Source organism: Rana temporaria, chromosome 4, assembly GCF_905171775.1.
Source record: "Rana temporaria chromosome 4, aRanTem1.1, whole genome shotgun sequence".
NCBI lineage: Eukaryota > Metazoa > Chordata > Amphibia > Anura > Ranidae > Rana > Rana temporaria.
Genome location: NC_053492.1, coordinates 414,868,790 through 414,885,630, shown reverse-complemented (window position 1 = coordinate 414,885,630; position 16,841 = coordinate 414,868,790). Strand labels below are relative to the sequence as shown.

The 16,841-nt window shown below is 43.6% G+C and overlaps 1 protein-coding gene across 4 annotated transcripts in view; it reads right to left on the bottom strand.

The window, feature by feature from the left end:
• TASP1 (taspase 1) overlaps positions 1-16,841 on the bottom strand; it is a 167,848-nt gene that overhangs the window by 102,410 nt on the left and 48,597 nt on the right. For all 4 annotated transcript variants that reach the window (XR_005748753.1, XM_040351287.1, XM_040351285.1 and 1 more), the window contains one exon: positions 1,050-1,169. Coding sequence is in view for 3 of the 4 variants with exons in the window: in XM_040351287.1 (XP_040207221.1) it covers positions 1,050-1,169 (120 nt within the window). In the remaining variant the exon portion in view is untranslated. The remainder of the gene's footprint in view (positions 1-1,049; positions 1,170-16,841) is intronic.

Here is a 16,841-nt window from a genome sequence, read left to right as displayed (position 1 = left end):
TGGCTGAGCGAGCTGCTGGATAGGCATCTGAGTGGATCCTGACAATATATAAATTTTTTGGATCCCTGCAGAGCTTAAACAGCTCTATGATATCAGTTGACAGAAGACTTTAGCCTGCTGTTGGCTGAAACTGGGTCACAGCAGTGCGGAACAAAGTGCCCTCCTGTGACCCACAGGAGAAGTATGACCAAAAGGAGCTTTTGCCATACTTCTTTAAAAAAAAAAAAATATTTTAAACATGCTTTGTCTTAGGGCTCATTCACATGTGCATCAATACCCTGTGTTTAAGTGGCATTTATTCAGCATCTTTAAAACCTCATAATCGCCTTTCAACACCTGCCATGAATATTACAATAGGCACCACACAGTGATTTATGCACAGGAGTGGTAACATTGTGTTGTGCTAAAAATTAAGCAGCATTTCGCTTTCATGGGGCATTGATGTCCCTTTTGCAAGAAATGCATGAAAAACTATTTGTAATTTCAACAGCCTACGTGCTTACCAACTCTAATCTTACATCATGGCATGTATGGTGTGGAGTCTATATAGTAGCCAGTATCACCATCATCTAAATGGCCCCAATTTCACAAATGATTATGTATTTAAGCAACAACCCAGTCCAAGCCCACTGTGAAAACAGGAAGCATTTCTAAAAAAATAAAAACAGAATTTTATGAAATGGGTCATGTCATGTAAATAGAGAGACCGGTTTGACTTTAGAACACAATTTCTTTTGCCTGAATTGTATTAGACGTTTACTGACTGACTTTACTTGCCATGAGCTCTTCACATTGATAGCAATATATAAGAGTTTTTTTTTTGGGGGGGGGGGGGTTTGGTTTGTTATTTTGTTTGTTTTTTAACTGGCAACTAAAATAGAGTCGATTTACTAGCTCTCAGTTACCAAATGATCCTCGGTATTTAACGCCTGCTGTTTCTATAGTTGTAGGAAGGGGAGGAGATTCAATGAATTATACAAATTAAGGGTGACATTTTCCTTAAAGCAGAGACAATAGATGAGTCATATTCTACATAAAAGGATATTCACCTGGCCAACTCTTCCAGGATGTTTCATGGCTAGTCCACCACTGGAGACAGCAGCAGCTACGTTTCCATCTTGGTCAACAACTATTGCTCCAACAGTGTCCAGAGTTCCTGAGTCATTCTCCTGTGGAGTAATAACAGCAATTGCTTTAAAGTATTTTAACAAGGCACCGAGGCGGACTTTAATGTAAACCAATTCTACTATAAATACTGGAAAGGAAATGTAAGCATTTAATTTCAGTTGAGAAGGTCACGAGACATACGTAATAGTTTTTCTATTGTTTATATTGGCATAAAATAAATAGAACAGAGTTTATTAGATACACACACACACTGTATTATTGTAACCTCAAGAACCCTCATGTTGTCAGTGTTACTTAACACCGGTTTAATTTTTTATTTTTGTCATATTCAACATACAGGTCATGCTTAGTACTGCTTACAGCATTTCTAATGCTAAGATGAATGATGAAATTAGGAAATAGAAGAAAAAATAGAATATTCTAATTCAGCATTTGCAGTAAATATACATTTTTTTCCAATTTAATTTACATTCAAGGTAATTCATGTATTAACGTGGAACTCTCCCCAAAAGGGGAAGTTCCACTCTTCCCCTTTCTCTTTTAAATTTGACAATTTTGTGGGGGGCATGCCTGACCCGCTTGATATCCCGGAAGTGACGCTTGCGCTCCACCATTCTCTACCCGGAAGTGATTGTGGCATCTGCAAGGAGACGCACACTTCCTCTTCGGATGGCTGATCATTGGTGATTGGAGTTTTGACATTATAAACAGGATTATAATGTCTAAACCGCTGACACCAAACGTAAGTACACCCCTTAAGTGAAAGTGTCCAAATTGGGCCCAATTAGCCATTTTCCCTCACCAATGTCACGTGACTCATTAGTGTTACAAGGTCTTGGGTGCGAATGGGGAGTAGGTGTGTTAAATCTGGTGTCATCACTCTCACTCTCTCATACTGGTCACTGAAAGTTCAATATGGCACCTCAAGGCAAAGAACTCTCTTAGGATCTGAAAAAAAAGAATTGTTGCTCTACATAAAGATGGCCTAGGCAATGCGAGATACTGTATATAAATACCCTTCTTCCAACAATAAAAAAAGACAACTTTGTTATTGGGGAGATTTCCCTTTCACTCCTGTCACATAGCCAGAACAGGAGATCCCTACAAATGGAAATAATCCCCCCAGGTCACCAGAGCCAGTGCCCCCATTGGAAGACTTCCCCTTTATTACTTTTCTGCAGACATCCCAAAATTTGGGATTTTCTTTCACTTTCAATGATAATGGTAAACAGCACAAATAGAGAGGATTAATCTCTCCAACAGAAACACAGACAGTTATAGAAACTTGTCAGGGTGGTCTAACCCTTCTCCCCTCTATCCAAAACAAAAAAAGTTTTTCCTCAAGTTATACTTTAAATAAATCAGCTCCAATGAATTTGTGTTTTTCCATATTTAGGTTTCTATGCATTACTTTTGAAAAGAACTGATCCAAAAAGGCAGAGACTACTCCAAATTGGTTTTGAAATTTTTACATTCCTTAAAATGTGTGGACCACTACTTCTTTACCATATTTATTTATAACCGATTTATTTCCTTTAGTGAATTGTCTTTAACGCCGTTTTATGAGTTATTTAACCGCTTGCCGACCTCCTGCCCCAGTTTCACTAAAGCAGGTTGGCTCAGCTGCGCAAAATCACGTAATATAATCGATTTCGCTCTGTGGCCACTAGGGGGCGCGCTCGCCCCCGGTGCTGATGCGAGTGCCCGGCGGGCGTGATGACCGCCGGGCACCCGCGATCACTCGTGACAGAGCGAGAACCGGGAGCTGTGTGTGTAAACGGTGTAACGGTTCTTTCAGGGGGGGGAAGAAATTACTGATTGTATGTTCATACAAAACGGTACTAAGTGGTACTAAACTCACACCCTCAGGTTTTGTTTTGTTTTTGCAGTTACATGTAGTGTTGTACATTCAGAGCAGAGAGTCATTCACACAGTGAGTGCCAGACAGTGGGTCCCATGCTGCCATCTTGGTCCTCTTCAGCTGGTTGCTCCTTCTAGGTGTAGAAAGTCAGCTCTGATGTGACTGGCCTGTCCCCTGGCCACATTGTGTGGATGCTGCAGCCTCCAGGGAGATGTGATTTTAGTATCCCAGGAGGCTGCAAAAACAGATGCATGTCATTCTGGCCTAGGCTGGAATGGTGGTGGGGGCCGGGGGGGTGGGGCTAACAAAAGAAATTAGATCACAAAAGAAAAAAAAAAAAGCAATTCTGCTGGCCGAGAAGGGGAGTGTTGAAGTGGAACTAATTTTCTTTTGGGAGTTTAGGTTGGCTTTAATGCTTAAAGCGGAGGTTCACCCTTTAAAACATTTTTTGACATCACACAAAGTCGCGCCATCCTACCGACACAATGCCGGTGTTTTTTTTTTTTTTTTGTCAGCACATACCTCTTAATCCCAGGCTTCCGAACGGCGCATACTGCGCGTCACAGGTTGCCGAAAAAACCCGAACGTCGGTGCGGCTCTATACGGTGCCTGCGTTCCGACGTTCGGGTTCTGTCGGCAACCTGTGACGCGCAGTATGCACCGTTCGGAAGCCTGTCAATCACAGGCAGTGCTTGGGAACGACCACTCCCGCGGGATCGCTGTGAGGTGAAAATCGGGATTAAGAGGTATGTGCTGACAAAAAAAAAAACACCGCCATTGTGTCGGTAGGATGGCGCGACTTTGTGTGATGTCAAAAAATGTTTTAAAGGGTGAACCTCCGCTTTAAATACAGCGTAGACAGTTCAAAAATCAAAAGTCCTGGCTATGCTGTGTGGCTGGGGTGCCTGGACCACTCAAGTAGCTTTAACAACATTACAAATCTACTGCAAAGTAAAACAGTTAAAAAAAACATATACATATACTGTGCGATTAGTTATTTGCATGAGGTTTATTTATTTTAAACACAGTCAAGAAAGTTTGCCAAGATCATCTTCAAATTGCTCACTTCTATATGATTAACATTACATGAAAATAAATCAATTTTTGTTTTCCCTTTTAAATGGCTATGGCTCCTTCAAACTGTAAAGTAAGCTATATGGACAAGAAAAGCTTGCGAGATCGCTGCGTTATTACAGACACTATATCAATTACCCTCAGGTAGCCAGGAGTCAGTTTACTGCTAGTGTGCTGCTCCGTCAGTCTGCTATGGGTCAGGAGTGTTGCTGCTGGTAGTATTTACAGTAGATGGAGAGAAACAAGACAAATGACATCTTTAAACGTTTAGTGAATGTGGCATACAATCATCTTGCCTAGCAACTCAATCTCTGTGGTTATAAACATTAAAGTGCATCCAGGATTTATATGGATTTGTATCCTGCTTTATTAGGAAGGTTTTTTAATAACTTAAAAATATGGAAAAGGTTTCTGGTGAAATATGCTTGTGAAAAATACCAGATGATGTTTTTTTTCCCCCTTTTCTGGAGCAAAAGTTTCTCCGGAAGGTTACAGGGATCCTAGAATGATTACAACACGCACAGGCATCTTTCTTCCCTGAACTTAGCTCACCAATGTATTGTAATGGTCAAAAGTTCATTCTCAATACCATTTATTAAATATCCTGTAGCATAAAATCTTATTTAGCACATACAGTGTCAAGAAAAAGTAGGTGATCCCCTTAGAATTACCTGGTTTTCTGCAGTAATTTGCCAAAAAATGTGATCTGATCCTCATCCAAGTCTCAACATTAGATACATTAATTTACTAAAACCGGAGTGTGCAAAATCTGGTACAGCTCTGCAAATAAACCAGTCAGCTTCCTAAACCAATCAGCTTCCAGTTTTTTTTTTAAAAAAGCTTAATTGAACAAGCTGAATTTAGAAGTGGATTGGCTACCATGTACAGTTAAACCATCTTTAGCAATTTCTAGTTTTAGTAAATCAACCCCACTGTGCTTAACCACCTGCCTAATGGGCACTTATACCCCCTTTCTTCACAGGCCAATTTTAAGCTTTCAGCGCTGTCACACTTTGAATGACAATTGCGCAGTCATGCAACACTGTACCCATATGAAATTGGTATAATTTGTTCTTACACAAATAGTGCTTTCTTTTGGTGGAATTTAATCACCACTGGGCTTTTTTGTTTTTTGCTAAACAAAACAAAAAGACCAAAAATAAAACAAAAAATAAAAGGTTTTCTTTAGTTTGTTGTAAAATTTAGCAAACAGGTAATTTTTCTCCTTCACTGATTGGCACAGATGAGGCGGCACTGATCGGTGACACTGATGACCACTGATTGGTGGCACTATTGGGACTGCACTGATAATCAGGACACTGATCATCGGTGCCCCAATTATCAGTGTAGATGTCCCTTTCACACAAGTCGGTTATCGGCTCTCCTCTCATCACGCTGTCAGCAGATGGAAAGGAATGCTGATAACTGGCTTGTGTTTACATTGTGATAAGCTGTGATTGGACACAAATGATCACGTGGTAAAGAGCCGCTGATTGACTCTTTACCCCGATCTGTGATCATCTGTGTCTGGAGGACACGGTGGGTGCGATCATGGAAGGACATCATATGTCGCCCTCCCAGAACTGGCCTGCTGCCCTGTAGCTGTCATTCAGCTATAGTGCGGTCGGCAAGTGGTTGTGCTGAGAACACACAAACAATTCTAATTTCTCGCATCTTTATTGAACACACCTAGCAAACATTCCCAGTGCTGGAGGAAAAAGTAAGTGAAGCCCTGGAGTTAATAGCTGGTCAACCCTCCTAGCAGCAATGACTTCAAGCAAGTGCTTTTGGTCAATCTGGATCAGACCTCCACAACAATCAGGAGGAATTTTTGACCTTTACAAAGATACAAGCTGAACACACTGGCCGAATGTTGGCTGGTTTCTGTTGAACTGGCCGATATTTGGCCAGTGTGTACGAGGCTTAAGATGAGGATCAGATCTATGGCAATTTACTGCAGAAAACCAGTTAATTCCAAGGGATTCACATATTTTTTCTTGCCGGGGTATTAATAGACAGACAGATTAATGCTCGCTACTCTAGCGGCTGGAATAATAGGATTTTTAGACAGCTTACCTGTAAAATCCTTTTCTCGGAGTACACCACGGGACACAGAGACTACTTCTTTACATAATGGGTTATATGCTCACCAGAGGTGATTGGACACTGGCACTGCCAATCAGAGTCAGTTCCCCTCCATATAGCCCCTTCCATCCGGGAAGTACCTCAGGTTTGTAGCAAAGCAATAAGGTTTTCCCATAAGAAGGGGGGACCTCTGTGTCCCGTGGTGTACTCCAAGAAAAGGATTTTACAGGTAAGCGGTCTAAAAATCCTATTTTCTTTATCGTACACCACAGGAAACAGAGACTAAGTCTTTACATAATGGGACGTCCCAGAGCAATGCTCCATATGAAGGGGGGGGAGACACCGATCAAGCAGGCCGTCCAGGATCAGAAGCTCTATACCGCTGCCTGCAGTACACTTCGCCCGAAGGCGGCATCCTCCTGTCCTCACGTCCACTTGATAAAATTTGGAAAATGTGTGGACTGAGGACCAAGTTGCAGCTTTTCAGATCTGAGTCACCGAAGCCTGGTGGTGCACTGCCCATGAAGCACTTATCGCTCTGGTTGAGTGCGGCTTAACAGAAAAAGGAGTCCTATTCTTTAAACCATACGCTTGAAAAATTGTCTGTCAAAACCACCTGGAGATAGCGGATCCTGACGCCGCTTGTCCCTTCTTGGGACCATCCGGCAAAATAGACAAAATATTTGTCTTGCGTATCTGAGCGGTTAAAAGGACTATTGCGCTACTGCGAGTGTTGGAACGTGAAAAAGAACTTGTGTATAAAATATAAATGCAGCTGCTGGATCTATGGGTGCACCAATCCGTGAAATAAAGTGAATAAAAAATGTGATCAGCGCTTACATAAAACAAAATAAAACCAAATCATACATAATAATCGCATATAACAGTGCAAACCTGTCATGGAATGAATGCTGTGCTTAAATGGTTGGCTGCAGCAGCTGGTCACCCTAGGGTGATAAACCAATTAGCTGTCAGACCAAATACACCAGGTAGTGATCTCTAACCAAAAGAAAACACAGTGAATAAATAATAAGGAAAAGAAGGGAATAGTCAGTATAAATAAGTGGCTTCACTTTATTCACTGTGTTTTCTTTTGGTTAGAGATCACTACCTGGTGTATTTGGTCTGACGGCTAATTGGTTTATCACCCTAGGGTGACCAGCTGCTGCAGCCAACCATTTAAGCACAGCATTCATTCCATGACAGGTTTGCACTGTTATATGCGATTATTATGTATGATTTGGTTTTATTTTGTTTTATGTAAGCGCTGATCACATTTTTTATTCACTGTATCTGAGCGGTTGCCTGCAGATACGTCTTTACAGCTCTCACAAGACCTAGAGAGCGAAAAAACCTTTCCTCCGCTGTCTGCGGATTCGGAAAAAAAAACAAAACAGGACAACGTCCTGATTTAAATGAAAAGCCGACACCACCTTAGGTAAAAATGCAGGATGGGTTCGTAGTACAATTTTGTCTTTATGACAAACTAAATAAGGTTCTTTACAAAAAAGAGCTGCTAATTCCGATACTCTTCTAGATGAAGAGATAGCAATCAGAAATGCCAACTTCCTGCTTAAAAGAATCAGCGAAATGTGGCGAATAGGTTCAAAAGGTTACTTCTGCAACACTGATAATACTAGATTCAAATCCCATGGGCACAAGGGAGATTTAACTGGCGGATTAATCCGCAGTACCCCCTGAATGAAAGCCCGTATTAGGGAATGAGATGCCAGTGGTCTTTGAAAGCAGACCGATAGCTGATATTTGACCCTTAAATGGTACTAAGGGCTAATTTCATATCCACTCCTAGCTGGCAAAAGGCAAGAATCCCACTTATGTCATATGTTTGAGGATTCCACTTGTTGGTTTCACACCATGAAACATGCTTTCCAGACTCTATAGTAAAAAAGTCTGGAAGCTGGCTTTCTAGCATTAATAAGTGTAGAAAGTACCGAGCCTGAGATCCCTCTCTTATTCAGAATGTGGGTCTCAGCAGCCAAACCGTCAAATTTAGCGTTTGTAGGGAAGGATGGAAAACTGGACTTTGCGACAGCAGGTCGTGGCGAAGCGGAAGCTTCCAAGGTGTTCCTACCGCCATCTTTATGATCTTGGCGTACCAAGGTCTTCTGGGGCCACTAAGATTACCGGAATCCTTTCCTTCTTGATCCTGCGGAGTAGCCTCTGTAGGAGAGCGATCAGAAGGGAATGCATAGATCAGTGAAAACTGATTCCATGGAACCACTAGTGCATCCGATACTTAGGCCAGAGGATCTCTTGTCCTGGATACGAAGTTGTCCAATTTCCTGTTGAACCTGGAGGCGAACAGGTCTACATCCGGGGTTCCCCATCTCTGGCATATGGCCTGAAAGATTTTGGGGTGGAGAGACCACTCTCCTGGACAAAGTTGCTGGCAACTCAAGTAGTCTACTTGCCAGTTTTCTACCCCTGGAACGAACATTGCAGAAAGACAAGGAACATGTGCTTCTGCCCATCTTAAGATGCGATTGACCTCCTTCTGGGCACCCTGACTGCGGGTGTCTCCTTGGTGATTGATATAAGTTACTGCTGTAGCATTGTCGGATTCAATCCGCACTGGGTGACCATCTAACCTGCTTGTCCAGGTCTTGAGGGCTAAGTATACTGCCCGTAACTCGAGTATGTTGATGGGCAGACCTCTCTCGGTTTTGGCACAGGTCCTCTGGGCTAAAGCTTCTTCAAACACAGCTCCCCAGCCCCTTAGGCTGGCATCCAGGTGACTGGGAGAAAGGTTTGTAACCACCAACTGAAGCTTTGGCGCACCTGTGAGGACAGGCGCATGGGTAGATCCAGAGCTTGGATCTTCCTGTTCCAGGCGGCTGGAATGCTGCCCTGAAGTAGTCTTGAATGAAACTGGGCATAAGGGACGGCCTCGAAAGAGGCTACCATCTTGCCTAACAGTCACATGCAAAGGCAGATTCTTTGCCTTGACTACGTGGATCAGGTCCTTTAGTGACTTGATCTTTAATTCTGGTAAGAATACCCGGCTTTGGGCTGTATCTATGATCATGCCCAGATACTCTACCCTTCTTTGGGCTTGTAGAGAGGACTTTTGAAAATGTACAATATATCCGAGGTGCTCCAGGTATCTTATAGTGGTGAGCACTGCGTGGTCTAGTCCTGCCATGGACTGATCTATTACAAGCAGATCATCTAGATAGGCTGCAATCTTTATGCCCTGTTCTCTGAGATTGCCCAACAAAGGAGCTAGTACCTTTGTGAATACCCGGGGTGCTGTGGCTACCCCAAAGGGTAGAGCCACAAACTGAAAATGGCGATCTTCTACCGCAAACCTTAAAAATCTTTGGTGAGCGGGATGGATAGGTACATGTAAATATGCGTCCTTGATATCTATGGATGCCATGAATTCCCCGCTCCCTGTAGGGTGGCGGCTACTGATGGAATAGTTTCCATTCTAAAATGGCGAATATTCAGAAACCGATTTAACAATCTCAGATCCAGAATGGGTCCGACGTTTCCATTCGGTTTTGGGATCACAAAGAGGTTTGATTAAAAACCTGAACCCCACTGCTTCTTGTTTCTTTGGGCCTGGTCTTCCTTGCTCTTTGGGGCTGGCTGAAAATGCCGTCGCCACTGGCTGGAGGTAGATTTACCAGGAGCCGGGGAGAGAGAACGTTTAAAACAAGATCGCTTGTTTTTCTTCTCAGGTAATAGCGTAATCCTTCCGCTAGATATCTTATGGATGTATTTTTCCAAATCCTCCCCAAAGAGGCGTTCGCCATGAAAGAGGAAACTTGCCAGAAGCTTCTTACATGGTGCCTCTGCAGACCAATGCTTTAGCCAAAGGAATTCTGCACATGTGCACCAACTGGAGTGTAAGACGAGATGCTTGCAGGATAGAATCTCTCATAGCATCTATCGTAAAACAAAGCTTTAGGCAAATCTTCCCATGCTTTGGACTGCTCTGGAGTCAAATCCTTCAGTCCCTCTTTTATCTGGTCCTTGATGACCTGACACATGCCTACTGCTGCTACTGCAGGCTGGGCAACTGATCCTGCAAGCAGGAAGGAAGATTTAAATAAGGACTCCAGCTTTTTCTCTGAAGGATCCTAAAATACCTGTACGTCATCCACTGGACAAGTCAGGTTCTTATTTACACAAGATATAGCTGCATCTACAGCAGGCAGACTAAATCTCTTTGTAAATTCATCCTCCATGGGATAAAGAATATTAAACTTTTAAGGAGGAGAAAAATGTTTGTCTGGGTGTAACCAGTACCCAAACATTAAATTCTTCAGTAATGGATGAATTTGGAAGGAATATGTGCTCTGCAGGGTCTTTAATGAACCCAGGGAGAAGACAGGTGATTCAGTTAACCCTGAAGGTGGTAACTTGAATGTAGTACGCACTACTTCAGCATAGTATTGTACCTGTGATTTTAGCATCTGAGATGCAGAAAAGGGTTGCCCTACCAGCCACCTAGAGCTTACGTGCCCCCAAAGCTGCTGTGTCCCGTGGGAAGATCTGCTGCTGCTGGCCTCCTAACGGGATCTGTGCTCATGGGAAACCGCGCCGTTCGTTTAAAAATAGCGTGCGCGCCCGTACATGTCTCCCCGCTCCCCTTCTTGTGCCGAGGCGTCTTGTGAGGAGAGCAGCGGTGGCCATGTTCAGTAGAGCTCTGCAGCTGAGGAAGTGTGCTTGTCCAATGGGTCTGAAACTTTTCTGAATGAGGTGAGACTAACTCAGCTCTTTACTCCCTCTAGTGGCCAACTTTGAGAAGACACCCCTCAAATTTTTTCTCAGGTCCTTCGGATAAATCCTTAGGCTCCTTTTCCTCTTACCTTAATCCCCGCCGCAGGATTTTGCGGAGAAATATTTTGTTAAGATTTCCTCCTGGGCCTTGTAAAAGACTCTGACCAGGACTTTAAGTTCTAATACAAAAAGTTCCGGACCCCAGAGCCCAGTCCTCCAAAGAGAGACATTACAGGCGACGCCTCTTTGCAGGAGGCGCGGATCCATTCCAGTTTTGGCATAGCTTCATAGCCTCTTGGATGGATCCAAAAAAGGCATAGCTCCTTACCCCCGAAGGGTCTATCAAGCAGAGCTTCCTTAGCACTTCTCCACACGTCCTACACCTTAGACACTGGCAAAAAAATTGAGGTACTTCCCGGATGGGAGGGGCTATCTGGAGGGGAACTGACTGATTGGTTGTGCCAGTGTCCAATCACCTCTGGTGAGCATATAACCCATTATGTAAAGACTTAGCCTCTGTGTCCCGTGGTGTACGATAAAGAAAAATCTCTAGTCTAGCCAATAGAATGAGTTTGCTCACAATGGCTTCTAAATGCCACACGCTTGTAAACTTGCATAAAGGCATGTAAAAAAAAAAAAACAAGACCAGCATTATTTACACAGAATTCTTCTGCCAGCTCCTAAAAGAAAGATCCAGCGTAGATGGGAATATTATAGAAGGCCCCTGTGCATGTAAACTAACAGGAGGCAACTTTTTACACATATGTAGAGAAATTCTTACAATATGTCTGCATAGAGATGAGACTCTGACGGCAAGGAAAAATTACTGGTCTACAGTGTGCTCTGCATGTAAACCGTTTATTGTGGACTTTTTTTTTTTTACAGGCTCAGGAAGCAAAGAATGTTCACTACTTCATTCCCCTATCATTAGACTACTTGCAAGACTTTCAAACACATAAATCTCTGGACCGATTAACTTTGTGGAAAGACATCGACTGCTGATATCACAGAATCAGCATAAAATACTACATAATTATTTTATCCACGATGCAGAGAGAGAGCTGTGAAGAGGAAGAGCATACGATGCCTGAATAGGAACACTGGTATTTATCCCCCCCCCCCCCCCAAAACCTTTCGATTACTTTACGTAGCCGAGTATGTACAGCAGATCATACTTTTAGATTTACTTTTTTATTCATGGGCCCTTTAAATTACTAACTTTTACCAGAAGGCTTGACTTCTCCCAAATTTAATATGCCCATTATACCACAGACACGTATTCCTTATGATATGAAGAGGACTGTGACTCATTCACTTTAAATCTCTGCAGCAGTAGACAGGCTAATTTGGAAACTACTAAAGTAACTCAAACTGAGACAACTTATACCTCCTACAGCTTCTTTACGGGGAAAAATGTCCTTGTGAAAGCAAGCAAAATTACACCAAATAAATGACGAACGTAATTATAATTTAGTATTTTTCCAAAGCATGCACACATCAATGTCCCTTAAAGAGTTCAGTTACATAATGCAATAGTATGCCTTAAAGGTGCACTCTGAAACATGAACTTTTGGATATATAAACTGACTGGAGACAACCATCCAGCATTGTGAATATCATACTGGAATTCATATTCTGAACCTGGCAGCCAACTAGCTAAATTCCTATTGTTGATGGTATTCTCATTTTCTGAATAGCTCCTGCATAAATGCAAGCCAAGTGTTCCTTCGTTCCAATATCAACTGCTTTCTAAAACCCATTGCTCGCTCGTACATGTACAGTGTAACATGAGGAAGCAGTGATGCTATGACATTTTGTTTCCCAAATCTTGCAACATTGGATATATAGATATAATTTTCATCTCCCTTAATCTATATTTTAATGTTTCCCAGCATGATGCCCTGTGGATACATTAATTAATGTCACTTTGCGTGGCTAATGGCTCTAAATTCCAGCTCTTGGCTCTCAATTCCTGTCCCCACAGACAGTGGGCTTTTACTCGGTAATTATATTCTGGCTGGAGGCTTTTTGACAAAATAAACTTTCAAGTGTAGTTCCACTTTTGTAGTCTAATTTGAGAAACCTTTACTAGAATTTATTATGTGTATGCTACAATCGTGTACAAAATAATAGCAGTGTGTTTAAAAAACGTGAGTAAAGCTCAAAATCCTTATAATAGCTTTTATTTCCATGCATGCAAATGCATTGGGAACGCTGCACAATCTATTCTATTCCAAATCAAAACATGAAGAAAAATGTTTCAAATTTCTCATTACTTTACAGAAAGTGAAGAAAAGGGAATATTAGGCCTTTCCAAACAATAGCAGTGTCTGCATTTTTCTTTTACAAATACATTTAGGCCCCATGCACATGGGACGCCGGTGCAAACTCTGCTAAACACACGTTTTTAAAAACGAAAACCGGCGTTTAAAAACGCCCGTTTTGCCGCGAAATTTCGCTGCGTTTTACCGCATTTGCGTTTATAAGCGTTTAGTTAAGAAACATCATAAGACCCTCCCTAAGCTCAAAAAACAGTATTATTTAACCATTTCAGCCATTTTGTGAGACCATAGTGAGTATTAGCAGAGAGAGCAGCAGTGCACTTGTATTTAGCGTGTCACTTGCCACATCACCTGAAACAAGCTGCGGATTGTCCACTTGCCACGTCACCTGCCTCAAGTTATGAATTGTCCACTTGCCACGTCATCTGCTACGTCACCTGGCCACGCCACCTGCCACAAGTTGTGGATTGGCCACGTCACCTGCCACAAGTTGTGGATTGTCCACTGGCCACGTCACCTGCCATGTCAACTGGCCACATCACCTGCCACAAGTTGTGGATTGTCCACCTGCCACATCACCTGGCCACAAGTTGTGGATTGTCCACTGACCACGTCACCTGGCCACGTCACCTGCCACAAGTTGTGGATTGTCTACTTGCCACATCACCTGGCCATGTCACTTGCCACGTCACCTGCCACAAGTTGTGGATTGTGCACTTGCCACATCACCTGACCACGTCACCTGCCATGTCACCTGGCCACATCACCTGGCCACGTAACCTGGCCACGTCACCTGCCACAAGTTGTGGATTGTCCAATTGCCACATCACCTGCTACGTCACCTGGCCATGTCACATGCCACAAGTTGTGGATTGTCCACTGGCAACGTCACCTGGTCACAAGTTGTAGATTGTCCACTTGCCATGTCACCTAGCCACATCACCTGGCCACAAGTTGTGGATTGTCCACTGGCCATGTCACCTGGCAATGTCATCTGGCCACTTCACCTGCCACAAGTTGTGGATTGTCCACTTGCCACGTCACCTGCCACAAGTTGCGGATTGTCCACTTGCCATGTCACCATGCCACGTCACCTGCCCACATCACCTGTTCACATCACCTGGCCACAAGTTGTGGATTGTCCACTGGCCACATCACCTGGCCACGTCACCTGCCACAAGTTGTGGATTGTCCACTTGCCACATCACCTGGCCACAAGTTGTGGATTGTCCACTTGCCACATGACCTGGCCACGTCACCTGGCCATGTCACCTGCCACAGGTTGTGGATTGTCCACTGGCCACGTCACCTGGCCACGTCACCTACCACAAGTTGTGGACTGTCCACTTGCCACGTCACCATAGTGAGTATTAGCAGAGAGAGCAGCAGTGCACTTGTATTTAGCGTGTCACTTGCCACATCACCTGAAACAAGCTGCGGATTGTCCACTTGCCACGTCACCTGCCTCAAGTTATGAATTGTCCACTTGCCACGTCATCTGCTACGTCACCTGGCCACGCCACCTGCCACAAGTTGTGGATTGGCCACGTCACCTGCCACAAGTTGTGGATTGTCCACTGGCCACGTCACCTGCCATGTCAACTGGCCACATCACCTGCCACAAGTTGTGGATTGTCCACCTGCCACATCACCTGGCCACAAGTTGTGGATTGTCCACTGACCACGTCACCTGGCCACGTCACCTGCCACAAGTTGTGGATTGTCTACTTGCCACATCACCTGGCCATGTCACTTGCCACGTCACCTGCCACAAGTTGTGGATTGTGCACTTGCCACATCACCTGACCACGTCACCTGCCATGTCACCTGGCCACATCACCTGGCCACGTAACCTGGCCACGTCACCTGCCACAAGTTGTGGATTGTCCAATTGCCACATCACCTGCTACGTCACCTGGCCATGTCACATGCCACAAGTTGTGGATTGTCCACTGGCAACGTCACCTGGTCACAAGTTGTAGATTGTCCACTTGCCATGTCACCTAGCCACATCACCTGGCCACAAGTTGTGGATTGTCCACTGGCCATGTCACCTGGCAATGTCATCTGGCCACTTCACCTGCCACAAGTTGTGGATTGTCCACTTGCCACGTCACCTGCCACAAGTTGCGGATTGTCCACTTGCCATGTCACCATGCCACGTCACCTGCCCACATCACCTGTTCACATCACCTGGCCACAAGTTGTGGATTGTCCACTGGCCACATCACCTGGCCACGTCACCTGCCACAAGTTGTGGATTGTCCACTTGCCACATCACCTGGCCACAAGTTGTGGATTGTCCACTTGCCACATGACCTGGCCACGTCACCTGGCCATGTCACCTGCCACAGGTTGTGGATTGTCCACTGGCCACGTCACCTGGCCACGTCACCTACCACAAGTTGTGGACTGTCCACTTGCCACGTCACCTTGCCATGTCACCTGCCCAGCATGTACAACATTTGCTGCCTTCGTCCTTAAATATAGACCACATTGTGCGTTGAGAGCACACATAATGCGGGGGGTCGGGCAGCCTTGCCGTATTGTGAAGTTTATTTTATTGCCTGTCATAAATATATAGGAGTATAGTGTTTTGACATACAAGAGGTAATAATCTATACATCTATATAGATACATACACACTGTATATCTTTGCACTGTTTTGTTGGATGGAGCACTGCACAATTATTTGAGGTTTAGCTATAGTCCCCCAGAATTAGTATTTGGCTAAGCTTAACATCTGTTGATGCTCTAACCATGTGCTTTAAGGGAAAACATTATTATTAGTGTTGGTGGCTTTGACAGATTGCAGAAGGTTAGCAATATCTACAAAAAAAATTAATTTTCTTTTGAAAGTTTACATTTTTCCCCAAAAAAGCCATCCCCCCTTCCATCACCTGTTCTATGACAGGTTTCCTTTAAAGCTAAACTCCAGGTAAGAAAAGTAATGCAGCTCTGTATTTATAAATCATTAAATGTATTTTCAAACAGAATGAGTAACTGAATTGGACCTGGTAGTAGCCTTCTTGCAGTCCCTGTACAGCACAGCTCACTAGGGGAGGGAGAAGCAACACAAGCAGCCAATCAGGTATGCTGCAATGCAAGGATATACCTAATAAGAGTACAGAGCAGAGCGAGAGGGGTGAGCTCATTAGACTACTGCTTCTTCTTTCAATGTTCAATCACAGGGACTGTCAAATTCTGTAAGTATTCCTGAACTGTAGCAAAGAAAATTAAAGTCTACTGCCCCGACAAAAAGTACTGTGCAGTGTGGCAAAACTAGATGAAGAGAAATTCAAATTATTTGGCAAGTAAAACAGTTCTTATATATGTACTTCATGTGTGTATTCAGTTGTTTGCCTGGAATTCAGCTTTAAGTGGAAATGCATCACATCCCATAACCTGGTAGTCCTACCACACCAGCATATAAGAAACGTTGTTATCTTGAGTTTTCTTTAATGTTAACAGGTTTTTATTTTTGCAACACCGATTACAAGATATTGCCCTCATAACAGAGCTCCTTTAAAAGTATTAGTCATAATGTAATGACAACCTGCAACCTACAGCACTCCAATCTCTCCAAATCTGCAAATAATCTGCTCTTCACACACAGTTGCATTTTGCGCCTCAAGCAGCTGCCTTCTTCTATTTGTGGATAA